General features: G+C 39.3%; 1 protein-coding gene across 2 annotated transcripts in view; it reads left to right on the top strand.

The window, feature by feature from the left end:
• Positions 1-26,979, top strand: part of Mical (Molecule interacting with CasL) — a 305,178-nt gene that overhangs the window by 134,346 nt on the left and 143,853 nt on the right. For both annotated transcript variants that reach the window (XM_071679258.1, XM_071679257.1), the window contains exons 6-10: positions 9,261-9,468; positions 13,438-13,551; positions 15,566-15,759; positions 19,191-19,355; positions 23,269-23,526. In XM_071679258.1, coding sequence (XP_071535359.1) covers positions 9,261-9,468; positions 13,438-13,551; positions 15,566-15,759; positions 19,191-19,355; positions 23,269-23,526 — 939 coding nt within the window. The remainder of the gene's footprint in view (positions 1-9,260; positions 9,469-13,437; positions 13,552-15,565; positions 15,760-19,190; positions 19,356-23,268; positions 23,527-26,979) is intronic.

Here is a 26,979-nt window from a genome sequence, read left to right as displayed (position 1 = left end):
AAAACTATAATTGTCAACAAATTTGTCAACGGCTGGATGTTCATTTAATATTGATATCCATTGATTTGATAAACTATTTCCTCTGATAAGGGTAAGATTGGCTGTGCAGAATTTTTACCTGAACACTGCAGACAGTATATGTTTCTGTTCATTCCTGGTGTAGACTTTGAAGGTCTATTCCCACAGCTTGGACTGAGTTGGGTTGTTGACTGTCTAGGCTGTTAGAAACCATGGCCCAAATAATCATCATATCCTGGCAGGTGTGGTAACTCTTTTAGATATTTACCCAGGTCCTTTTTAAACCCATAGTTGTCCTTTCCAACCCTCAGAATTCATGTTTTCATTGTGTTTAAATAATGCATTTAACTTTTTAGTTTGAATTGTATACATGTAACAGCGAGATAGATCATTTTTAAAGTATATTTCATCCAGTACTTTTACTCTGATAGTATGTAATAGTTCAGTAGATTTTCATTATAACATGCTGAAAATTGCAAGAGCAAGGCTTGAGTGTCAAGTGAGGTGCCATTATGTTCTCCAAAATTTGATTACCGATTCTTATGCTGTATCTTATATGGTGAATCTTCTTATAATTGGTAAGATTTATTGATTTTTTTTTTTTTCTATAGTGGCCAAACTTTGATAATTTGTAAAACTACCAGCTGCACCATTCAGATGCAATTTGTAAAGGGTAATTAGGTACTGGCAACACTGCCTTCACATTTGCAAGATAACCTTCACCTCATCTTCTTTTTGATCAGCTTTCAGTGCTTGTAAAGTCATTTCCCATAAAATATCCCTCCATGATCTGAAGACAGATCTTTGTTAAATAATTTGGGATTATCTTCTACCTGATCTGTTAAATCAAGCTAAAAACCTCAAAATTTCCTTTCTAGAAAACTTATTTTCTTCCAGTAACATGGCTTGAGGATGACTGACAGTGGGTAGAAATTACTGTGCACTGCCACACACGTCAACCACCACTCAGGCTTGGCCTGTGGCCTTGAAATGGAGGCATGAAACTTGATGCTTTAAGATTCATCTAGAGGTGTTCCTCAGCTTGTGTAAATATCTGTCCAGAGGTGTTAAAGGGTTCATTTTTCCACTGACTGCCCCACAGTGATTCAGATGAATGAGGGCTGTGTGCTTTATAGTGTTTCTTCAACATTTTTACACTCTGAGTTTATTGCACCTTTTTATTGTAGAAGTAATAGATATCAGTACCATAAATACATCAATTTTTTTTTTTTATAAAATTCCAGTTTAATTTTTATTTATACTAGAAATATGGTAGTTAGGCTGAAAGGCTCCATTATCATTTGAAATCATAGCAAATTGTACAAGAAAAAATAAGCAAAAGTAACGCATAGAGCAAGGAAGAAAAAAAAAGTGTGTTCAGATAAACATGTGGGAATATTGAGAAAGAGAACTGCGGCAAATGGAACCATGAAAGCAGAAGCAAGTCATAGGGTGGGGATGGGGAAGGGGTTAAGGTTCTTGAAGCGATGAAGAATGTGTGGAAAGAGAGAACATTATCTCGGATAGCAAAATGGATGTGTTTAAAGGAATAGTAGTTCTAACAATATTATATGGTTGCAAGGCATGGGCTGTAGTTGGGGTTGTGCGAAGGAGGGTGAATGTATTGGAAATGAGATGTTTGAGGGCAGTATGTGGTCTGAGGTGGTTTGATTAAGTAATGAAAGAGTAAGAGATATGTGTGGTAACAAAAAGAGTGTGGTTAGGAGAGCAGAAGAGGGTGTGTTGAAATGGTTTGGACGCATGAAAAGAATGAGCGAGGAAAGGTTGACAAAAAGGGTTTATGTGTCAAAGGTGGAGGGAATAAGGAGAAGCAGGAAACCGAATTGGAGGTGGAGGTGGAAGGATGGAGTGAAAAAGATTTTATGCAATTGGGGCCTGAACATGCAGGAGGGTGAGAGGCATGCATGGAATAGAGTAAATTGGAATGATGTGGTATACTGGATCAGCTTGCTCTCTGTGGACTGAACTAGGGTATGTGAAATGTCTGGGGTAAACCATGGAAAGGTCTGTGGGGCTTGGATATGGATAGGGGCTGTGGTTTTGGTGCATTATACAAGACAGCTAGAGAATGGTTGTGAGCAGATGTGGCCTTTCTCTGTATGTTTCCTGGCGCTACCTTGCTGTTGCAGGGGGTAGCAATGATGTTTCCTATGGGGTGGGGTTGCACTGGGAAATGGGTAAAGGTGAGCAAGTATGAATATGTAGATTAGTACATATGTATATGTGTATACGCTATATATGTCCATATATATGTATATGTTATGTGTATACATGTGCAAAATAGTAGATGGATTTTTTTTGTCTTTTTTGGCGTTACCTCGCTGACATGGGAAACGGTGATCAAGTATAATAAGATCAAATGATAGAACTATAAGGTGGTAAGGAATGTTATTTTTCAATGTTAGATTTTTCAATATATTTCCATGATGATTAACCAATTTTTAAATAAAAGATGAGAGGTGAAAACTTTTTATTCATTCTTAAGTCAACTTAGGAAAATGGGCATCCCAGCCTCTTTATGAATGGGGAACAAGGTAATAGATACGGAAGTATTTCCTGTATTGTGATAACTGTCTCTCATACAGTGTCATTCTCAGGCATTAAAGCAGTTTGAGAGTCATGTAAAGTAAATTGAAACACCTTTTTTGTCATCATACGCTCAGTATGATTTTTAACAGAATTCTTTATAGGCACCAGATTAATTGATTTTTTTTTTTATTGTACAACTGCTAGAATATCTTATAGGTTGTTGAGAGAACTGTAATGATTTACTCGACCATATAAGAAACAATTTCTCTTTCATTGATTACAAATAAAATGCTTAAAGGATTTTTTTTTTTTACATCTCCATGTTATATTTTTATTACTTTTCAGTTGATATGGCTTTAGGTAGAGCTTGTTTTATAGTGATGGATGTAGGAATTGTTAGATACTTTGTAGATACTTTCCCTTGTCTTTCCTTTTCCATTTCATAATTTTCAATATTTCAATTGAGGCCTAGTCCTGATGTGGACTTTTGTTTGAGAGTGGAGCCTTAAAGAAAGAAAACTTCAATGGTTCACAAATATTCACTCTTCATGCAGAGTTATCAAGTGAGACCAACTTCTCTATTCATCCATTAAATTAAATATTTGTGACCCATTGAAGTTTTCTTTCTTTAAGGCTCCAGTCTTAAACAAAATTCCACATCAGGGCTAGGCCTCAATTGAAATATATTTTTTTTTTTTTTTTTTTTTTTTTTTTTTTTTTTTTTTATACTTTGTCGCTGTCTCCCGCGTTTGCGAGGTAGTGCAAGGAAACAGACGAAAGAAATGGCCCAACCCACCCCCATACACATGTATATACATACGTCCACACACGCAAATATACATACCTACACAGCTTTCCATGGTTTACCCCAGACGCTTCACATGCCTTGATTCAATCCACTGACAGCACGTCAACCCCGGTATACCACATCGCTCCAATTCACTCTATTCCTTGCCCTCCTTTCACCCTCCTGCATGTTCAGGCCCCGATCACACAAAATCTTTTTCACTCCATCTTTCCACCTCCAATTTGGTCTCCCTCTTCTCCTCGTTCCCTCCACCTCCGACACATATATCCTCTTGGTCAATCTTTCCTCACTCATTCTCTCCATGTGCCCAAACCATTTCAAAACACCCTCTTCTGCTCTCTCAACCACGCTCTTTTTATTTCCACACATCTCTCTTACCCTTACGTTACTCACTCGATCAAACCACCTCACACCACACATTGTCCTCAAACATCTCATTTCCAGCACATCCATCCTCCTGCGCACAACTCTATCCATAGCCCACGCCTCGCAACCATACAACATTGTTGGAACCACTATTCCTTCAAACATACCCATTTTTGCTTTCCGAGATAATGTTCTCGACTTCCACACATTCTTCAAGGCCCCCAGAATTTTCGCCCCCTCCCCCACCCTATGATCCACTTCCGCTTCCATGGTTCCATCCGCTGCCAGATCCACTCCCAGATATCTAAAACACTTCACTTCCTCCAGTTTTTCTCCATTCAAACTCACCTCCCAATTGACTTGACCCTCAACCCTACTGTACCTAATAACCTTGCTCTTATTCACATATATATATATATATATATATATATTTTTTTTTTTTTTTTTTTTTTTTATACTTTGTCGCTGTCTCCCGCGTTTGCGAGGTAGCGCGAGGAAACAGACGAAAGAAATGGCCCAACCCCCATACACACGTACATACACACGTCCACACACGCAAATATACATACCTACACAGCTTTCCATGGTTTACCCCAGACGCTTCACATGCCTTGATTCAATCCACTGACAGCACGTCAACCCCTGTATACCACATCGCTCCAATTCACTCTATTCCTTGCCCTCCTTTCACCCTCCTGCATGTTCAGGCCCCGATCACACAAAATCTTTTTCACTCCATCTTTCCACCTCCAATTTGGTCTCCCTCTTCTCCTCGTTCCCTCCACCTCCGACACATATATCCTCTTGGTCAATCTTTCCTCACTCATTCTCTCCATGTGCCCAAACCATTTCAAAACACCCTCTTCTGCTCTCTCAACCACGCTCTTTTTATTTCCACACATCTCTCTTACCCTTACGTTACTTACTCGATCAAACCACCTCACACCACACATTGTCCTCAAACATCTCATTTCCAGCACATCCATCCTCCTGCGCACAACTCTATCCATAGCCCACGCCTCGCAACCATACAACATTGTTGGAACCACTATTCCTTCAAACATACCCATTTTTGCTTTCCGAGATAATGTTCTCGACTTCCACACATTTTTCAAGGCTCCCAAAATTTTCGCCCCCTCCCCCACCCTATGATCCACTTCCGCTTCCATGGTTCCATCCGCTGACAGATCCACTCCCAGATATCTAAAACACTTCACTTCCTCCAGTTTTTCTCCATTCAAACTCACCTCCCAATTGACTTGACCCTCAACCCTACTGTACCTAATAACCTTGCTCTTATTCACATTTACTCTTAACTTTCTTCTTCCACACACTTTACCAAACTCAGTCACCAGCTTCTGCAGTTTCTCACATGAATCAGCCACCAGCGCTGTATCATCAGCGAACAACAACTGACTCACTTCCCAAGCTCTCTCATCCCCAACAGACTTCATACTTGCCCCTCTTTCCAGGACTCTTGCATTTACCTCCCTAACAACCCCATCCATAAACAAATTAAACAACCATGGAGACATCACACACCCCTGCCGCAAACCTACATTCACTGAGAACCAACCACTTTCCTCTCTTCCTACACGTACACATGCCTTACATCCTCGATAAAAACTTTTCACTGCTTCTAACAACTTGCCTCCCACACCATATATTCTTAATACCTTCCACAGAGCATCTCTATCAACTCTATCATATGCCTTCTCCAGATCCATAAATGCTACATACAAATCCATTTGCTTTTCTAAGTATTTCTCACATACATTCTTCAAAGCAAACACCTGATCCACACATCCTCTACCACTTCTGAAACCGCACTGCTCTTCCCCAATCTGATGCTCTGTACATGCCTTCACCCTCTCAATCAATACCCTCCCATATAGTTTACCAGGAATACTCAACAAACTTATACCTCTGTAATTTGAGCACTCACTCTTATCCCCTTTGCCTTTGTACAATGGCACTATGCACGCATTCCGCCAATCCTCAGGCACCTCACCATGAGTCATACATACATTAAATAACCTTACCAACCAGTCAACAATACAGTCACCCCCTTTTTTAATAAATTCCACTGCAATACCATCCAAACCTGCTGCCTTGCCGGCTTTCATCTTCCGCAAAGCTTTTACTACCTCTTCTCTGTTTACCAAATCATTTTCCCTAACCCTCTCACTTTGCACACCACCACGACCAAAACACCCTATATCTGCCACTCTGTCATCAGACACATTCAACAAACCTTCAAAATACTCATTCCATCTCCTTCTCACATCACCACTACTTGTTATCACCTCCCCATTTACGCCCTTCACTGAAGTTCCCATTTGCTCCCTTGTCTTACGCACCCTATTTACCTCCTTCCAGAACATCTTTTTATTCTCCCTAAAATTTACTGATAGTCTCTCACCCCAACTCTCATTTGCCCTTTTTTTCACCTCTTGCACCTTTCTCTTGACCTCCTGTCTCTTTCTTTTATACAAGGGAAAGTATCTACAAATTTTGGAGGAAGTGAAAAACTTGTCTTTTGAGATGTACCTGGTCATAGTTATTGGGAAAGACATGAGAAAGTAGAGAATTCCAAAGCTTTAACGTGTAAGGAAGGAAGCAGGTATCAAAACGGTCTACCCTTGAGTTGCTGATGGCCACATAATAATTATGTGATGCAACAGTTGCCGAGTATTGTGCAGTCTACCTAGTGGTGTGGGCACTTAAGCAGCTAGTTCTTGGGAGCAAAAAGCAATGTAATACTTATATAAGAGGAAAAGTGAACCAACACTGGGTAAGGGGTGCAAGTTTAGAAGTTCGCCTGGATCAATTTATAAAGCAGACCACTTTTGACTCGACTGTCAAGTAAGTATGCAGAGCTAGAATCACCCCAAATGTGAGAGCAATACTCCATACAAGGACATAGCACTCCCTTGTATAAACAGAGCAATTGTTTAGAGGAGGAGTTTGGACTTCTAAACAGGACACCCAGTTTCTTAAGAGGCAGACTTAGCTATTCCTGTAATGTGGGGTTTCATTAGGTATGTATGAAAGTTGAGGCTCTGTGCCCTTTAACCACAAAACATTTATCAAAATTAGATATAATTAGCATAGCAGGAAGGATAGAAGTAGGTTCTTCAGTAGACTTAGAAGAAAATTTGGTGGTGTGAAAATGTGTGAACTGTTGCTTGTGAGGGAGGCATATATGTAGGGTTATATAAGTGGAGACTTTTTTTTTTGCCATCCCCCCTTGATGGAAGTTTTTGGAGGGGATTGGCATCAGAGATATAGTTCAATGCCAGGAGAAAATCAGTAGCAACTTTAATATTTTCAGTTTTCTTAGCTGCATGATTCTTTATCAGGCTTTATCTGGCCCTTTTCCACCATGTGACTGTCTTTTTGGGACCCAAATGAAATATCATAATCATTGTATTCCTCCAAATCACAACTTTCCATCAAAACTGTATCTTATTTTTTTCCTTGTCACCACAGTTACCTTGGCAGGTGCTAAACACAGTGGTATCTTCTCTTTCAGATATGAGATAAGTGCTCATATGAGTTTCCTTAAGCCATGGTGTTTATAGGATATGTGACAGCTGTAAAGTTCCTGAGGATGAATTGTTACTGCTGATGACATATGGCACCTGCAAACATAGATGCTCAAGGAGATTTGAAATGGATCAGGAAATATTAGAGTGTAGGAGTCTGGTCCTAAGTGTGTGATGTATATATGGGACTGAAAAGGCTTAGAGTGAAATATTAGAAGCAACCAGGGTTGTATGTGGCCCTGCAGAAGTAGAGTATGTATGAAGTACAGCATGGTGTAATGAAAATTACCTTAAAGAAAGTTAGTGCAGGAGATAAAGTGAGTTTAGGAAGAGCAACTGAATCTTCAGAATAGTCATGAGTGAAGGTCAAAAAGTGGACAGTGTATATAAAGACCTATATACTAGACTTAAAAGGATAGTGTATATGAGCAAAAAGAATGATTAAGATCTTTGGAGAATAATAGATAATGAGGCTTTACAGAAAAATAAGACATTTATGGAAAGACGTAAAATGAAATGAGAGGTTATGTGTAAGGAGCAAGAATGTAAGGGGAAAGTCTGAGGTATTGCAAGAGGAAAGAAAAAAGTTTTTGATAGATGGAGAGAGCATTTTAAAGAGGTGTGTAGGGTTAATGGTGCTGAAGCAGACATGTCTGTTGGTGTAATAGGAGTAGAGGAAGGGAAGAAAACTAATAAATATAGGGGAGGGGAGACTACCAATGGATGCAGATCACTAAAGCCTTTAACAAATGGAAGAGCTGGATTTGTTGATGGATTTGTGAATGTGACAAATAGCAAAAGAGAAATTTGCTGTAGAGTAGATCTGTGAAGTATATATGGAAGTGTGAGAAAGTGGTCAAGTACATGATGACTGGATTAAAGGGGATTACAGTTGATAAAAGTACAAGAAAAATAAGTTTCCTCTGCATAGTTGGTTAGGTGTATGGAAGGGTTGAACGGATCATATTTAAAGGATTTTTTATCCCCTTATTGGGGAAGGACAAGGTTTAGGGGGGAAGACCATGAGCATCACAAAAATTTCACTATAGTTGACAACTTATAATGAATGGTTGACACTCTATTAGAGACATGGAAATTTTTTTGAAATTATTGTGTCAGTAACCAGCTCCTACAGCCAGATCATAGAAAGACATCATTTTATAATGGTTTTGGTTTGTAACACCTAACTTGTATTTGAAGTTAAAATGCCAGACCCATATATTTACTTATAGACTGGGAAATTTATTTAGACATTTGCATAATTTCTGTTTGTATCCCTGATGTCGTTCCCTTTGGGAATTCCCTCAAGGGGTTGGCCATGGCAAAAGAATTTCCATAACTGGTGAACTCAAGTACTTCTTCTTAACCTTTTATTGCTTCACTCTTAACAAAGGGCAACTCCAGTGCAGTGTCCAGAGGCTCCTAGGTAATGATCCTACCAACTACTTTTACCTAATATTCCAACCTACTACTTCTATGTTATGCTCACACTAAATGTTCGTACCTATGACTACTACTTAATGCTATTTTCTGATGTTCCTGTCTACTTCTTCTATGTATTGTTCCAATCATTTTGCCTAAAGGCAGGGTTCGCATGTTGTGCTCATTGCAGGAAAATCTGAAGTTATGAAAAATGAGCTGTGTGATTTGAGTGCTGTCAGGTACTGTGTGTTACAAGAAGAGGTTATATGTTTGTAGACAGAATGCTAGTGGTGGAGGCATAAAAAAGACAGCTATCTAGGTCAGAGGAGTGCAGCTTAAGAACCACTGAAGTGCTGGCTTACTTTTCAGCCATCACTAACTCTTCTGATACCCAGGCAGGCAGGTAGTATCGATGGCTGCTTACCACCTGCTACCTACCATAATTTCCCTGCGTTATATTATAATTAAAGTCTTCTTTTGGCAGACATCCTTTTTATGTATGCTATTTATGTACCATAAGTTATATATGATGGATTGAATCTCTACAGGTCTTGATCATTGGGGCTGGACCTTGTGGCTTACGATCAGCAATAGAAGCTCAGCTGTTAGGTGCTAAAGTTGTGGTGGTGGAGAAGAGAGATCGATTTTCTCGGAATAATGTTCTCCATCTGTGGCCATTTGTCATCTCAGACCTGAAGCAGCTAGGGGCAAAGAAATTTTATGGAAAATTTTGTGCAGGAGCTATTGATCACATCAGTAAGTGTTCTATGTATCTGTATCTACACAATGATAGGTGTTACCAGACTCAAAGCACTTAAATGATAGGTGTTACCAGACTCAAAGCACTTTGAATTACACCATGAATGAAGAATCACCTTTAATAAGGCTTTATCATCATCAATTAACTAAACAGAGTACAATCTCATCAGAGAACTACTTCCTTGAAAGGAGTACATCCTGTTTTTGTAACTGAATTCACTGTTTTCTTGAAGCCTCAGAATCCCCTGGAGAAGGGGTCCTGGGGTAACATGATGTTGATGTAATGCTGATATTAATGATAATAATATAGTTTTTTGCTTTTGTTTATGTTTCTGATGTTAACGAGGTAGTGCCATGAACAGATGAAGAAAAAGCTTCATCTGCTCATGTCCATTCTTTAGCTGTCTATGTATGATATACCAAAACCCCAGCCTCCATCCACAATCCGGCTGTACAAACCTTTCCTTGGTTCCCCTGGTGCTTTGTATGTAATCCCCTCTTGTTTTTGATTTTCCAAAAGAAGGAACAGAGATGGGGGCCAAGTGAGGATATTCAATCAAAGGCTCAGTCCTCTGTTCTTAATGCTACCTTGCTAATGCGGGAAATGGTGAATAGTATGAAAAAATACATTATTATATGTGATGGCTTGTGCGAAAGATACAAGCAGCATGAGAAAGATAGGAGGTGGAGAGATTAGAAAGAGTAGTGAGTGATGGGATGAAGAAGTAAGGTTGTTAGTGAAAGAGAAAAGGGAGGCATTTGGGCAATACTTGCAGGGAAATAGTGCAAATAACTGGGTGATGTATAAGAGAAAGTGGCAGGAGGTCAAGAGAAAGGTGCAAGGGTTGAAAAAGAGAGCAAATGAGTGTTGGGATGTGAGAGTATCATTAAATTTTAGGGAGAATAGAAAATGTTTTTGGAAGGAGTAGATAATGTGTGTAAGACAAGAGAACAAATAGGAATATCAGTGAAGGGGGCAAGTGGGAAGGTAATAACAGGTAGTAAAGTGAGGAGATGGAGTGAGTATTTTGAAGGTTTGTTGAATGTGTTTGATGATAGAGTGGCAGGTATAGAGTGTTTTGGTCGGGGTGGTGTGCAAAGTGAGAGGGTCGGGGAGAATGGTTTAGTAAAGAGAGAAGAGGTAGTGAAAACTTTGTAGAAAATGAAATATGGGAAGGCAGCAGGTTTGGATAGTATTGCAGTGGAATTTATTAAAAATGGGGTGGGGGACTGTGTTGTTGATTGGTTGGTAAGGATATTCAATGTATGTATGGACGGACCATGGTGAAATGCCTGAGGATTGGCGTAAAGCTTGCATAGTGCATTTGTACAAAGTCAAAGGGGATAAAGTTGAATGTTCAAACTACAGAGGCATAAGTTTGTTGAGTATTCCTGGGAAATTATATAGGAGAGTATTGATTTGAGAGGGTGAAGGCATATACAGAGCATCAGACTGGGGAAGAGCAGTGTTGTTTCAGAAGTGATAGAGGATGTGTGGATCAGGTGTTTGCTTTGAAGAATGTATGTGACAAATACTTAGAAAAACAGATGGATTTGTGTGTAGTATTTATGGATCTGGAGAAGGCATATGTTAGGGTTGATAGAGATGCTTTGTGGAAAGTTTTAAAAGTGTATGGTGTGGGAGGTAAGTTGCTAGAAGCAGTGAAAAGTTTTTACCAAGGATGTAAGGCTTGTGTACGAGTAGGAAGAGAGGAGGGTGATTAGTTCCCAGTGAATGTCGGTTTGTGGCAGGGGTGTGTAATGTCCCTATGGTTGTTTGGTTTGTTTATGGTCGGGGTGGTTAGGGAGGTAAATGCAAGAGTTTTGGAGAGTGGGGCAAGTATGAAGTCTGTTAGGGATGAGAGGGCCTGGGAAGCAAGTCAGTTGATGATACAGCTCTAGTGGCTGATTCATGTGAGAGAATACAGAAGTTAGTGGCTGAGTTTGGAATAGTGTGGGAAAGGAGAAAGTTGAGAGTAAATGTAAATAAGAGCAAGGTTATTTGGTTCAGTCAGGTTGAGGGACATGTTGATTGAGATGTAAGTTTAAATGGAGAAAAATTAGAGGAAGTGAAGTGTTTTAGATATCTGGGAGCGGATTTAGCAGCGGATGGAACCATGGAAGCAGTATTGAGTAACAGGGTGTGGGAGGAGTGAAGGTCCTGGGAAAGTTGAAGAATGTGTGGAAGGCTGAGAACATTATCTTGGAGTGCAAAAATGGGTATGTTTGAAGGAATATTGGTTCCAACAATGTTATATGGTTGCGAGGCATGGGCTATAGATAGGGTTGTGCGTAGGAGGGTGGATGTTTTGGAAATGAGATGTTTGAGGAAAATATATGGTGTGAGGTGGTTTAATGAAAAGGTAAGAGAGATGTGTGGAAATAAAGAGTGTGGTTGAGAGAGCAGAAGAGGTTGTATTGAAATGGTTTGGTTACATGGAGAGAGTGAGTGAGGAAAGATTGACAGAGAGGATATATGTGTCAGAGGTGGAGGGAACAAAAAGTGGGAGACCATATTGGAGATGGAAGGATGGAGTGAAAAAGATTTTGAGTGATCGGTGCCTGAACATACAGGAGGGTGAAAGAATTGCAAGGAATAGACTGAATTGGAAGGATGTAGTATATCGGAGTTGACGTGCTGTGAATGGATTGAACGAGGGCATGTGAAGCGTCTGGGGTAAACCATGGAAAGTTTTGTGGTGCCTGGATGTGGAAAGGGAGCTGTGGTTTTGGTGCATTGCGCATGACAGCTAGAGACTGAGTATGAACGAATGTAGCCTTTGTTTTCTTTTCCTAGCGCTACCTTGCATGTGCGCGGGTGGAGGGTGGTGCCATTTCATGTGTGGTGGGGTGGCTACGGGAATGGATGAAAGCAGCAAGTATGACTATGTACATGTGTATATATGTATATGTCTGTATGTATATGTTGAAATGGATAGGTATGTATATATCTGTGTGGGCGTTTATGTGTATACATGTGTATTTGGGCCTTTCTTTCGTCTGTTTCCTTGCGCTTCCTTGCTAACGCGGGAGACAGCGACAAAGTATAATAAATAATATGAAAAATATATATATACGCATAGACATATACATACATACACATGTACATTTTCATGCTTCATCCATTCCAGGCGTTACCCCTCCCGACAGGAAACATCATCACTACCCCCTGCTTCAGTGAGATAGCGCCAGGAAAACAGACAAAAAAGGCCACATTTTTTAACACTCAGTCTCTTGCTGTCAAGTGTAATGCACCAAAACCAAAGCTTCCTATTGACATTCAGGCCCCACTGACCTTTCCATGGTTTACCTTTCCATGATGATGTCAGGAACAGTCTCATTCACACATCCACTCTCTATCTGTCATGTATAATGCACCAAAACCAGAGCCCCCTGATTTTGGAGATAACATTCACATTTCTACCATACACATGAGCTCATGTGCTAAAAAGACTTGTGTCCCCATGTAATTCATGAATTTATTGTATATCCTTTTACCTGTAAATTGTATAACATACATTGCATTTACCTAAGTATGAATATCTTTTTTTCTCTTTCTTACTTGTCTGCTGTTTCTCATGTAATGACATAGTATCAGGAACAGATGAAGACAGGCAACGTTTGCTCTCATCCATCTGCATATATTCTCTGTCTATTCATTTCTTGGTTTGCTTCCACTATTCACTCTCACCACTTTTTCCACAAAATTTTAACACTTTACTGTTACATCATTGCTCTTTTCACCACTTTTTTAATGTCTTCATTATGTTTTGTTCTTTTCTCCTTAGAACTCCATTTCTTGTATCATCCCTAACTAGACCAGTTCAAAATATTTTTTTTTCTCAACTCTCAGCTCACTTCATATCTTTCTTATCTGACACCTTTTTCAGGAAGCAGCTAACCTCTTTATACATCCTTCTAAAGCACTTTAATATTCTAATGTATTTCACTTGTACCCCATTCTAGGCATCCGACAACTTCAGTGCATTTTGCTGAAGGTGGCCCTGCTGTTGGGTGTTGAAGTGTTCGAATGCGTGTCCTTTGAGGAACTAGTTGAACCACCTGAGGATCAAAGTGAAAGTTAGTGATAATTTTTTGGCTTATTATTCACTTTAGATGATCCATTTGTCTGTATTGGATCTATATTGATAAGTTCTGATGGGTGCATATCCTATGCTGAGTCTGCTACATGTAGAGGGCAGTTTAGAACTTTGCATCATCTGGTTTTCTTAAATGTATATCCCATCTTTTGTTTATCTTCCCTTTGGTTATATAAAGGGAACCTACTCTTTTTTTTCATTATGAGTAACTTTCCAATGTTTGCTTGAGTTTTGCAGTCTATCATGTATCTGATGTCTGTATGCAGGCATTTCATGCTTCTTCATAGATTTGGTGTTTTTTTGATGATCTACTCCTCCACTGTAATTGTAGGCTCTAGTCAAGTGGCATTGGTAATGATTGCATGCCTTTTCATGATTGTGCATTAACCCATTTACAGTAGACAAACATTTGATGTTATTTGTTACCACGAAGTAGTATGTCACCAGTATTGTCCATCCAGGTATAGCTGGAGGGGAGGGGTCTTTAGTGCAAGTAATGAGAATAAGCTGTTGTAACCTCATGTTACATTCTTCTTTCATGTTAGAGCAAGAGACAGTCATTAGCATGCCTTACTCATCAGTTTTGGTCTTTGGTTTGATCATAATGTTCATGTTTGGAAATCATCTTGCTTCTGAATCATTACACATATATTAATGACTTCTTGCAAACATTGCAGTTGCAGTCAGCTTTATATTCTAATTTAGTTTTACAAAAGTTTCATCTCTGCTGAAAGCTTAATATGTAGTGGATTGAGCTTCTATTCCCAGCTCCTAGTTACTCTTATAGAACTCATATGGTTCTAGGTAGAATTCGAAGGTTTTATTTGACCCTTCTTGGGTAGTATTAATGAAATGAAATCTAAGCTGTGTTGTTGATTATTGATTTAGGATTTTAAACGTATATGTATGTCAACATGAGTTTCCTAAGGAGCAGTTCCATTTCTCTCTCCAGTCTCTTCCTACACGACCTCTCAGTACCTCAGGCAGACCTCAACGTGAAAGCCCTTCAATATGCAGATAACCTCTCAATCACATTTGAAGCAACAAACATGCAGCACTCCATTAAACAGTGGCTCACCCAGAACTGAATTTCAGCATCTCCACAGAAGTTTTCAGTCACTCTTTTAACCCTAGACAGACATGAATCCAATTTACACCCTACAGTCATGAATCCAATTTACATCCTACAGTCATCTTATGCAGGCAGTCACTTTCCCTCAAGAAAACCAGTCCTCTACTTCACTTTGAACTATGCCTCGCCTGTCTGGTCTTTCACCCTCTCAAAAGCAAATATAAGAAAGCTGCAAACCACATAAAAAAGTGCACTCACAACAATCACTGGCTGAATATTTTTAGGTGAAATATTTTGGTATCTGATGGTCAGTTGTAGTGTACATCAGGTGGGATGAAACCATCACAGTGGCAAGAGTCATGATGGTGAAGTTTTGCTGACATTATAGATCTGCTGTTAGCAGATGGCGATTGCTTATCTGTAGGGAGGTTAACTGCTCATTTATATTCTTTGGGAGATTTTTATTGTGACTGAAATCTTGGTTCTTTGGGTGTGATGTGAGCTGATTTTAGTTATAAACTTTCAAGTATGCCATCAAATCTTGTGTGAGCTCAGAATTTTCTTTTATTTTTCAAGACTGTCTTTCTTGCATTACTCTTCATTGAATCCATCAGAAAGTATCCATTATCTCACATTCTTCAAAATCATTTTTCTTACGTGACTTGTTTTCCCGCTTTAAGAGATAACATAGTTCAAAACCTTTCATCTTGTACTGTGCAACTTAAGTTGCTTTCCATGTGTTATTAATGAGAATTCATTATGCAGAGACCTTAGCTGGCATAATTCTAAACCTCTGCTATGGATATTCTCTTTCCTCCCCATGTTTAATGAAGTCATACTTCTTGTGTCCTAATATCTGACTAAACATTTTGATAAGAAAGATATATGTTTAGAGTTTAATGACAATTTTTTCTCAATTCAGAGATTGGTTGGCGAGTTAGACTGAGTCCACCGGACCATCCTGCTAATCAGTATGAATTTGATGTGTTGCTTGGAGCAGATGGAAAGAGGAACACACTTCATGGCTTCAGGAGAAAGGAATTTCGTGGTAAACTAGCTATTGCCATAACAGCAAATTTCATAAATAAACGAACTGAGGCAGAAGCTAGAGTTCAGGTAATATATGATTAAGTTGAGTCATTAGTAGAGGAGTTTAATAAAAGCATGTTTGAAACAGCTGGAAGTTCATGTTGCTGTTTATGCACAGTTAAACAAGAATATGTACATCCACATTTCCATTTCAGAGGAGTTTTTGCTTTTTCCAACACCATACCCATTGCTTGGCTTTGGGCACATCAGTCTTCAAAATTTTGATTTAACTTCCAGAAGCAAAGTGTGGAAATGTAGTAAAAAGGTACCAAAATGAAAATATGCGAATGCTCAGTGAGGAAGATTGATTTCGTATTTGAAACATTATCAGAACAAGACATTTGCATGCATTGACCACAGAAGCATTCAGAATAAGTGTATACTTACTTATGAACACAATGCCATAATTAACCCTGAAAAGGAAGATACATCTGCTGAGTAACAAGAAAAAATGCAGCAGCATCATTGAACAAGAAATATTTATGAGTGGAGTGGTGGTCTAAGAAAACAGCTGCACTCACCAAACAAGTACTTTTAGATAGGTACTACTTTGAATGATATGCTGCAAGAGACATCCATGTCGTTTTCAGTGGGACTTTCATTTTAGATTAACTTGTCAGGGGCTTTATAAAGATCTTTAGAATTTGCAAGTGTAAAGTCTGCAATTTTTTTCTGTGATGTTAGTAAGGATTACAAGAAAAGTTGAAACTAAGTCAAATGTGATATTTGGTGATCAGTTGTACTAAACTTTTCCCAAGCTTTGTTTTAGATAAGATGTTCATTTGTTGCTAAAACTAAATGTAATATGTTTTTGTTCAGTAGATTTTCAAGTGAATTATTACAGCACTGTTGAGCAAGCTTATGTTTAGCCAGCACCAAGAGTTTCCTGAAACATTCTTTACATTCTATCCACTCAGAATATGGTAAAAGCTCCTCCTTTGATCATGTTCATTACAAATTTCTTATAACTGGACATAAATCTCATGTCTACATCTGATGTCAGTGCCAGGGACCTGTGAACTAATCCAGTTGTTATTTTCCTCTGACTTTCATTTTTGATTTCTGCTGACATAGATGTGTGCTTAATAGCATCTACATTATTTTCCAGCATAAGATTATGATAAGCTTTATTTGGATGCAGAAGCACCACTGCCTACTTCCTTTCCCCAATCTCAGGTAGATAGAGTGTACCAGGAATTGTGTACTCAGCAAGGAAGTCTCTCTCTCTCTCTCTCTCTCTCTCTCTCTCTCTCTCTCTCTCTCTCTCTCTCTCTCTCTCTCTCTCTCTCTCTCTCTCTCTCTCTCTCTCTCTCTCTCTCTCTCTCTCAGAAATGTTTTTTTTATATGACTGAGACTTCTTGCAAGAAGTACATATGGAGGGGGCAGGCCTGATCCAAATGAGATGCATTTTTTTTTTACCATATCACACTTTTAAGGCTGTGAGTTTGCTAAAATAATGCAGCACCCAGTTCATTCAGGTGGATAGTCATCCATCACACAAATATTGGGCATGCTATAGAAAAGCTGCCACATTTACAAATTCTACTTCACCTATAAACAAAGGTTCTTGTGATAGTGAGACTGAATGCTTAGCTGAAGTTGTTTCATATTCGTCTGACTCTTCAGGGCTTTTAGTTTTCATGTAAGGTCTAGGCTATCTGGCATTTGTTCATTGCTGCAGTCTGAGAATTGAAAACTTTTGCTGAACATTAGGCTTCCTGTTCCATTATGAGATAATCCTGCTTCCAAGTTGGTTTGACATGAGGTAATTTTAGAATTATTCCTCATTCATTTTGATAATTGACTTTGTGTTACATTTCTGCAGAACAAACACGAGAGACATGAGAACCCTGCTGATGCTTTATTTGTAATCTTCTTAACCCTTTTCAAAACCTGACCTGTACTCATTGGATAGCCACGTCATGGTAGCCACTCCCTGCACTGTCTCCACTGACCCCACTCAAACTGTTTCCAGATTTTGTCATAATGATGTTTACTTCTGGTCTTTTTCTGTTCTTGCCTAGAAGATATATTTTGGCTCATCTGTCGTATATATCCGATGCCTGTTCCAATTGGAACAACCTCAGAAGGGTGACCACGGCAACAGAGTGTCCATAACGAAAGAGCTCCAGTGCCACTTCTTATCCTTTAGTGCCTCATCTTTAACAGGCCACTGGCAGAAGGCAAGTTTAGTGCAGTGTCTGCAGAAGCTCTTACCTAATGTATCTTATGACTACTTCTGTCTAATGCTCATACCTACTACTTCTTCCTAATGTTTCTGCCTAATAATCCTGCTTATATGTTCCAACCTACTACTTCTATCTACTGCCCCTACCATTTTGCCAAAAGGCAGGGCTAGCACATAGTGCTCACCACAGGAAAATATATGAGTTATGAAGAATGACCTGCCTGAGTTAGGTGTTGTCAAGTGTTACATATGACAAGGAGAAATTGTGTGTTTGTGGATAGAACGCCGGTAGTCCACATGTTAGTGAGGCGGAAAGATAAATTCCACAGAACAAAAAATGAATGGCAAAAACAAAATATGTATTTGTCATTTACCTCTTGACAAAGAGTTATTTAACAGTGCCAAGAACAGTATGTCCTTCCAAATAGTCAGCAGCACCACTTTCATATTTTGAGATCTCTGAATATATTTTGGCCAGGAGGGTAGCACATGTGAATTCCCACACCTTTTTGGGAGGTATTTGTTTTATAGTCAAGGAAAACTAATCTCTGCCTTTTTGTTGATATTCTTATAAGTGCTCTTAAGAAATTATTAGTAAAATGGTTGTTTATTTTGTATCCAAATTTTGTTGTAATGATGTTTACTTATGGTCTTTTATTCTTGCCTAAGGAGAAATATTTTGGCTCATGATGGGATTCCTTCTGGTTGATTTGGTCTATCCCAGTATAGTGTAATGCTAGAATTTCAAGTTAGGTAATTTTGAGCTCAGGTCATATGAGCACCCTTCTAGAAATGCAAATATCAACAGTTTATAAAGTAGTCAGGTAGAATTCATACAGGTTTTATAACATAGATGGTCATTACCACTCCCTTTTATTAATTTTTTAACTTGGATTGCACAATGGCAAAATTATAAGAAAAAATCCATGGCTGTATTATTGTATTAAGTGTATCAGAACAGAAGGATGCATCTAAGTACCAGTGAAGATGTTTTGTGCATTTTAATCCTGCTTTCTAGAATCACTTGAAACTGTCATGCACTCTAGCCTTGTGAATTGCCGATACTTCTTATTTTGTTTGCCAGAATTGAACAGATGTGGAATGATATTTTCTCTCTCATAACTTAAATGATGTTAGGCATATGTTATTCATTAATTTGTATCTAATGATGTATTGAATTATGGGCATATGTTTTACAATGATTTACATCTCTTATTCAATTTATAGTTCATATTATACAACGAGCCTATATTTTTGTTTTATTTCACAGGAAATAAGTGGTGTTGCATTCATCTTTAACCAAAAATTCTTTAAGGAGCTCTATGCAGCAACAGGGATTGATCTAGAAAATATAGTTTATTATAAGGATGAAACCCATTACTTCGTTATGACTGCTAAAAAACATTCCCTTATCGACAAAGGTGTGATACTAAATGTAAGTTGCTAGAAATGTTTCTCTTTAATGTTTTGATGTACTCTTAGTAAGTTTTGATATCAAATTGATCTAACTTGTATACATAGAGATCTCTTTGGAACACATTGTGACAGATTTCCATCATTACTGTGGAGATCCTTTAATGGATTAGCAGAATGTGTGGAGTCAGGATTTATGATTGAATTTTTTTTGTTTTAAGTTTAAGCTGAAGTAAGCAAGCTCATACAAAACTGAAATCATTAGAAATGTAGAAATATATACAGTGAAAAATTTGTGCAGATTTTGAATATTTACAAAAGAAAAAAAAATTGATGCATCATGCATAGCAGAAGTGTGTGACTAAACTTTGATTTTGTATGTTTTCTATTGGATGTGTTTGCAAGACAGCACCAGGAACAGTTGAAGAAATAGCTTCATTTGCTCATATCTGATCTCTAGCTTTCTTGTATTATGCACAAAAACCAGAGCTCTCATCCCCAAACCTCTCTTTTCATATATTCCACAGTGCTCCCAGAACCTTTACCCCCTCACCCACCTTATAACAACTCAGCCTTCATGTTTCCATTCTCTGGCATGTCCACTCTCAGCTATCTAGAACTCTTTGCTCTTTCCAAATTTTCTGGATTCACACTCACACTTCACCTAATCTCTTCCCTAAGTCCTGCTAAACCTGATAACCTTGCTATTATTCACATTTACTCAGTTTCCTCCCTTCACACACACACACACACACACACACACACACACACACACACACACACACACACACATACATACATACATACATACATACATACATACATACATACATACATACATACATACATACATACATACATACACACACACACACACACACACACACACACACACACACTCCCAAACTCAGTCACAAACTTCTGCAGTTTCTCTCTCAAACCTGCCACCGGAGTTGCCATCAGCAAATAACTCACTTCCCAGGCCCCTTTACCCCCTACAGACTGAGTACTCACTCGACTTTCTAAGACCCTTGCATTTACCCCCCACACCGCCTCATTCATAAACAAATCAAATATCCTTGGTAAACATTATCTCAGAGAGCAGAAATGGGCATGTTTGGAGGAATAGTATTTCCAACTATAGTATATATCCCTGGGGATAGGGGAGAAAGAATACTTCCCACGTATTCCCTGCGTGTCGTAGAAGGCGACTAAAAGGGGAGGGAGCGGGGGGCTGGAAATCCTCCCCTCTCGTTTTTTTTTTTTGATTTTCCAAAAGAAGGAACAGAGAACGAGGCCAGGTGAGGATATTCCCTCAGAGGCCCAGTCCTCTGTTCTTAATGCTACCTTGCTAATGCGGGAAATGGCGAATAGTATGAAAGAAAGAAAGAAGTATATGGTTGTAAGGCATGGGCTATAAATAGGGTTTTAAGGAAGACGGTGGATTTTTTAAATTAAAATGTATGAGGATAGTATGGGGTGTGAGGTGGTTTGATCGAGTAAGTAATGAAAGGGTAAGAGGGATGTGTGGTAAAAGATTACGGGTGATCGAGGCCTGGACATGCAAGAGGGTAAGAGGCGTGCAGTGAAGCGGAATGATATGGTATACCGGAGTTGACGTGCTGTCAGTGGACTGAACCAGGGCACATGAAACATCTGAAGTAAACCATGGAAAGGTCTGTAGGACCTGGATATGGATAGGGAGCTGTGGTTTCATTGCATTACATATGACAGCTAGAGACTCTGATAGAGTGTGGCCTTTTTTGTCTGTTTTCCTGGTGCTACCTCACTGACATATTGGATGGTGATGCTGTTTCCTGTAGGGTAGGGAGTGGATGAAGGCAAGCAAGTATGAGTATGTAAATGTGTTTATATGTATGTGTCTATGTATATATGTTTATATGTACCTGGGTTGACGTGCTGCCAATGGATTGAACCAGGGCATGTGAAGTGTCTGGGGTAAACCATGGAAAATTTTGTGGGGCCTGGATGTAGAAAGGAACCTGTGGTTTCGGTGCATTGCACATAACAGCTAGAGACTTAGTGCGAATGAATGTGGCCTTTGTTGTCTTTTCCCAGCGCTACCTCACATGCACGCTGGGGGAGGGGTGTGCCATTTCATGTGTGGGAGGGTGGTGGTGGGAATGGATGAAGGCAGCATGTATGAATATGTACATGTGTATATATGCATGTCTGTATATGTATATGTTGAAATGTATAGGTATGTATATGTGCACGTGTGGGCGTTTATGTATATGCATATGTATGTGGGTGGGTTGGGCCATCCTTTCGTCTATTTCCTTGCGCTGCCTTGCTGACTTGGGAGACAGCGACGAAGTATAATAAATGTTTATATATGTGAATATGTTGATATGTATATGTACGTGTATGAGCATATATGTGTGTGTGTGTATGAGTGGATGGGTCTTTCCTCATCTGTTTCTTGGCGCTACCCCACTGATGCAGGAAACAGTGATCAAGTATCATAAGATATAGATAGTCAATGAATTCTACCAATACTCAGGCACCTCACCAATCAGATTACAGTCAGCCCTTTTCAAAATAAATTCAACTGCTATACCATTTTCTCCAGCTACTTTACCACATTTATTGTACACACAGCTTTCACCACCACTTCTTTCTTCACCAAACCACTTTCCATGACACTCACTTTGCATACCTCTCCAATCCAGATGCCCTGCATCTGCCACTCTGTCATTTAACATATTCAACAATCCTTCAAAATACTCTTTCCATCCTCTCACCTCCTCATTAACTGTTACCACTTCCCTGTTTGCACTCTTCACTGATGTTCCCATTAATTCTTGTGTTTTTTCGTACTATTAACCTCCTTCCAAAACAACAACTTATTCTCCCTGAAAGTTATTGACACTTGCTCACCCCAATTCTTTTGTTCCCCCTCTTTTTCAACCTCTGCAGCTTCCTCTTGACCTGGTGCTGCTTTCTCATGTACACCTCCCAATCATTTGCACTCCTTTCTTGTACATACCACCCATACCTCTCTTTTCTTTTGCACTTGCAAATTTACATTTTCATCCTATCAGTTACTACCTTTACTCACCTGCCCACCTTCCACCTCCCGCATGCCACACGTCTCCTGCACATGCCAGCCCATTCTTTACATATTTCCCTTGCTTCATTTACTTTATTTCATAGTTTACTTGACAGCTTAAGAGTGGGTGTGTATAAGTGAGGCCTTTGTTAGTTACTGATAATACCTTGCTTAGGTGAGATTGGCATTTGTGTATGAAATAAAATTTTAATTCTCTTACAGGTTAGTATTGTGAAGATATCTGCTATTTGATAAAGGTTTCCAAAGAATTTATTGACATTCCAAAGTCAGGTATTGGTCCGGTTGGCAGAAGATAAAATTTCAAGACTAACTCTTAGGAAGCCTTTTCACTCAACCAGGATTAATATCGTGTATTTGGAAAGTTATTGATTTCTTCACCCTAGGCACCTCACATTGATTCAGATTTTCATCTCTTTTCTTGGCATGAGATCTGTTGCTGGCATCATAACCTTTCCACACTTTGGATGAATTTTTTAAAGCCATTTTCCAGTCTTTGTGCATATCTTGAATATTAGTTTTAGTTTTCCTTTCCATTTTTTCACTGAAAAGAAGGATTTGGTAAGAAGAGATTCATGGAAGTATGAGAGAACTATTTTACATGTATGAAAAAAGGATTGGCTTTTTTATAATTCATGAGATGCTGTTTGAAAAACATGCAGAATGTAATAGCTAAACATAGAAAGGTTACTGTTCTTATTGCATTTCTATTACTGTATTCTTCCTGAAATGAAATCTGAATTTGTATTGCCTTATTTTAATCATATTTTATCATTAGAATTAGTGTTGTGATGTTTGAGGAGGTTACTTTGATTGATAACATGCTTGTTTTCTTTATTGATAGGACCTCCCAGACACCCAGCAGTTGCTTCACCCTAGTAATGTGGACCGCAATGCTCTCCTGGATTATGCACGTGAAGCTGCAGATTTTTCTACAAACTATCAGCTGCCTCACTTAGATTTTGCTGTGAACCATTATGGGAAGCCAGATGTCGCAATGTTTGATTTCACATCGATGTTTGCAGCCGAAAATGCTTGTCGAATGTTGGAGAGAAAGGGACATAAGCTCTTAGCAGGGCTTGTTGGAGACACCTTATTAGAGGTATTGTATTAAAGTGCTAAGAGAAATTTTTTTGTTTACAGAATAGGTGGTAGTTACTAGGCAGCCAACAACCAAGAAGGTATGTAACTGGTGCTACCCATCTAGGTATCGGGAGGGTTAGTGATGGTTGTGTAGTGAGTCAGCACTTCAGTGATTTTCAAGTTGCACTCCTCTGACCTAGATTGCTGTGTTTTCTTTCTACCTCACTCTCATGTGGACTGCTGGTATTCTTTACACATACATGGTCTCTCCTCATGCAAAACACTTGGCAACACTTAACTCGTGCAACTTATTCTCTGTAATTGTAGATTTTTCTGCGATGAGAACTGTGATCTAGCCCTGCCTTTTGGCAAAATGGTAGGAGTAGTAGATACCATTAGTAGGAAGGAACATTAGGCAGAAGCATTAGTAAGATGTAGGTGTTAGAAACATTTAGTTGAGAGTAGTAAGTACTAGTAGTTGGAAGGAGTTCACTAGTTATGGAGACTTTATTGCTGTAACCACCCCCTTGAGGGAGTTGCTGATGGAAGCAGACATCAGAGATACAGATAGATATAGATAGTCAGACGAAATATTAAGTAGAAGAAGTCAGTAGGAACATTAGGTAGGAGCCTCTGGAAACACTTTGCTAGTTTCTTTCTGCCAGTGGCGTGTTAAGGGAGAGGCACTGAAAAGCTAAGAAGCAGCACTAGTGTTCACTAGTTATGAAGACTCGTTTGCTGGGGTCAGCCTCTTGAGGGAGTTCCTGAATGGAATAAACATCTGAGATTTAGATAAATTGACAATTTTTTTCATGCTTTATCACCATTTCCCCAGTCTAGTGAGGTAGCGTCTGGAACAGATGAAGACCATATCCGCTCTCATGCTTTTTCTCACTGTTATGTGCAGTGCATCAAGACCACAGCCCCTTCCCACAACCAGGCCTCACAAACCTTTCCATGGTGTACCCTAGCCACTTCACATGCACTGTTTCAGTCAATTGACAGAATGTTGACCCATGTCCACCACATTGTTTCAATTCAGTTTAACCCATGGATCACTCAATCTTTTTTTCTCCATTCTTCCTTCTCCAATTTAGTTTCCCCCTTACCCTCCACTTCTGACGCATATATCCTCATTGTTAACCTTTCCTCACACATTCTTACCTTATTTCCAAACCATTTTAACACACCCTGCTCTCTCAATCACACTTTATATTACCTCACACCTCTCTTACCCTTTCAATACTTAATCAAACCACCTCACACCACATATTGTCCTCATACATACTCATACTTGCTCACCTTTATCCTTTCTTGGCACCACCCTGCCCTGTAGGAAGCAGCATCGCCACCCCCTGCAACAGAGGTAGCACCAAGAAACATGCGAAGAAAGGCCACATACTCTTTCATCCATCTGCTAGCTGTCATGTGTAATGAACTGAAACTACAGCTCCCTGTCTACATTCAGGCCCCACAGACTTTTCCATGGTTTACCCCAGATGTTTCACATTCCATGGTTCAGTCCAATTGATGTGGCATGAGAAAAGTGGGAGATGAGCAGATTAGAAAGGGTAGTGAGTGATGGGATGAAGTAAAGTTGTCAGTGAAAGAGAAAAGAGAGGCGCTTGGACAGTACTCGCAGAGAAGGAGTGCAAGTGACTGGGAGAGCAAATGACTGGGAGATGTATAAGAGAAAGTGGCAGGAGGTCAAGAGGAAGGTGCAAGGGTTGAAAAAGAAGAAAATGAAAGTTGAGGAGAGATATCATTAAACTAGAGAGAATGAAAAGATGTTTTGGAAGGAGGTAAGTAACATGCATAAGACAAGATAACAAATGGGAATATTGGTGAAGGGGGCAAAGGGGGAAGTGTTTGCAGGTAGTGATGAAGTGAGGAGGATATGGAGTATTTTGAAGACTTGTTGAATGTGTTTGATGATAGAGTGGCAGATATAGGTTGTTTTGGTCGGGATGTTGTGTGAAGTGAGAGAGTCAGGGAGAGTGGTTTGGTGGAGAGAGGTGTTGAAAGCCTTAGGGAAGATGAAATCTGGCAAGGTGGCAGGTTTGGATAGTATTGCAGTTGAATTTATTAAGAAAGTGGGTGACTGTGTTGTTGATTGGTTGGTAAGGATATTCTGTGTATGTACAAGTTATGAAGTGCTTGAGGATTGGTGGAGTGCATGTATATTGCCATTGTACAGAGGCGATGAGGATAAAGGTAAGTGTTCAAACAACAGAGGCATAAGTTTGTTGAGTATTCCTGGGAAATTGTCTGGGATGGTATTGATTGAGAGGGTCAAGGCATGTACAGAGCATCAGATTGGGGAGAAACAATGTTGTTTTTAGATGTGGTGGGGAGGATGTGTGGATCAGATGTTTACTTTGAACAATATATGAGAATTATTTAGAAAACATGGATCTGTATGTAGCGTTTATGGATCTGGAGAAGGCATATGATCAGGTTGATAGAGATGCTTTTTAGAAGATCTTAAGAATATGTGGCATGGGAGGTAAGCTGCTAGAAGCAGAAAAGTTTTTATTAAGGGTGTAAGGCATGTGTACAAGTAGGAAGAGAGGAGAGTGATGGGTTCCCAGTGAAGGGCAGTCTGCAGCAGGGGTTTATGATGTCCCCATAGTTGTTTGATTTGTTTATGGATGTGATGATTAGGGAGGTAAATGCAAGGGTTTTGGAGAGAAGGGCAAGTATGCAGTGTGTTAGGGATGAGAGGGCCTGGGAAGTGAGCCAGTTGTTATTCAGTACTGAAGCTACAGCACTGATGGCTGATTTGAGTGAGAAACTGCAGAAGTTGGTGACTGATTTTAAAAGCATATAAAAGGATAGACTTGAGAGTAAATATGAATATGGGCAAAGTTACTAGGTTTGGCAGGGTTGTGGGACAAGTTAGTTGAGATGTGAGTTTGACTAGAGAAAATTTGGAGAAAGTGAAGTGTTTTAGATATCTGGGAGTGGACTTAGCAGCGAATGGAACCATGGAAGCAGAAGTGAGTCATAGAATGGGGGAGGAGGCAAAGGTTCTGTTAGCGATGAAGAATGTGTAGAAAAAGAACATTATTTTAGAGAGCAGAAATGGGTATGTTTGAAGGAATAGCATTACCAACAATATTACATGATTGCAAGGCATGGACTATAGATAAAGTTGTACAGAGGAGGGTGAATGTGTTGAAAATGAAATGTTTGAGGAAAGTATGTGGTGTGGGATGGTTTGATTAAGTAATGAAAGGGTAAGAGAGATATGTGGTCATAAAAAGAGTGTGGTTGAGAGAGCAGAAGAGGGTATGTTCAAATGGTTTGGACATATGGAGAATGAGGAAAGGTTGACAAAGAGGATAGAGGTGGAGGGAACAAGGGGAAGTGAGAGACCAACTTGGAGATGGAAGGATGGAGTGGAAAAGATTTTGGCCCTGAAACATTTCATTTCCAGCACATCCACCCTCCTCCGCACAACCCTATCTAT

The sequence above is a fragment of the Panulirus ornatus genome, chromosome 29, assembly GCF_036320965.1.
Source record: "Panulirus ornatus isolate Po-2019 chromosome 29, ASM3632096v1, whole genome shotgun sequence".
NCBI lineage: Eukaryota > Metazoa > Arthropoda > Malacostraca > Decapoda > Palinuridae > Panulirus > Panulirus ornatus.
The sequence above is the reverse complement of the archived record's forward strand: the minus strand, read 5'-3'. Positions and strand labels throughout refer to the sequence as shown.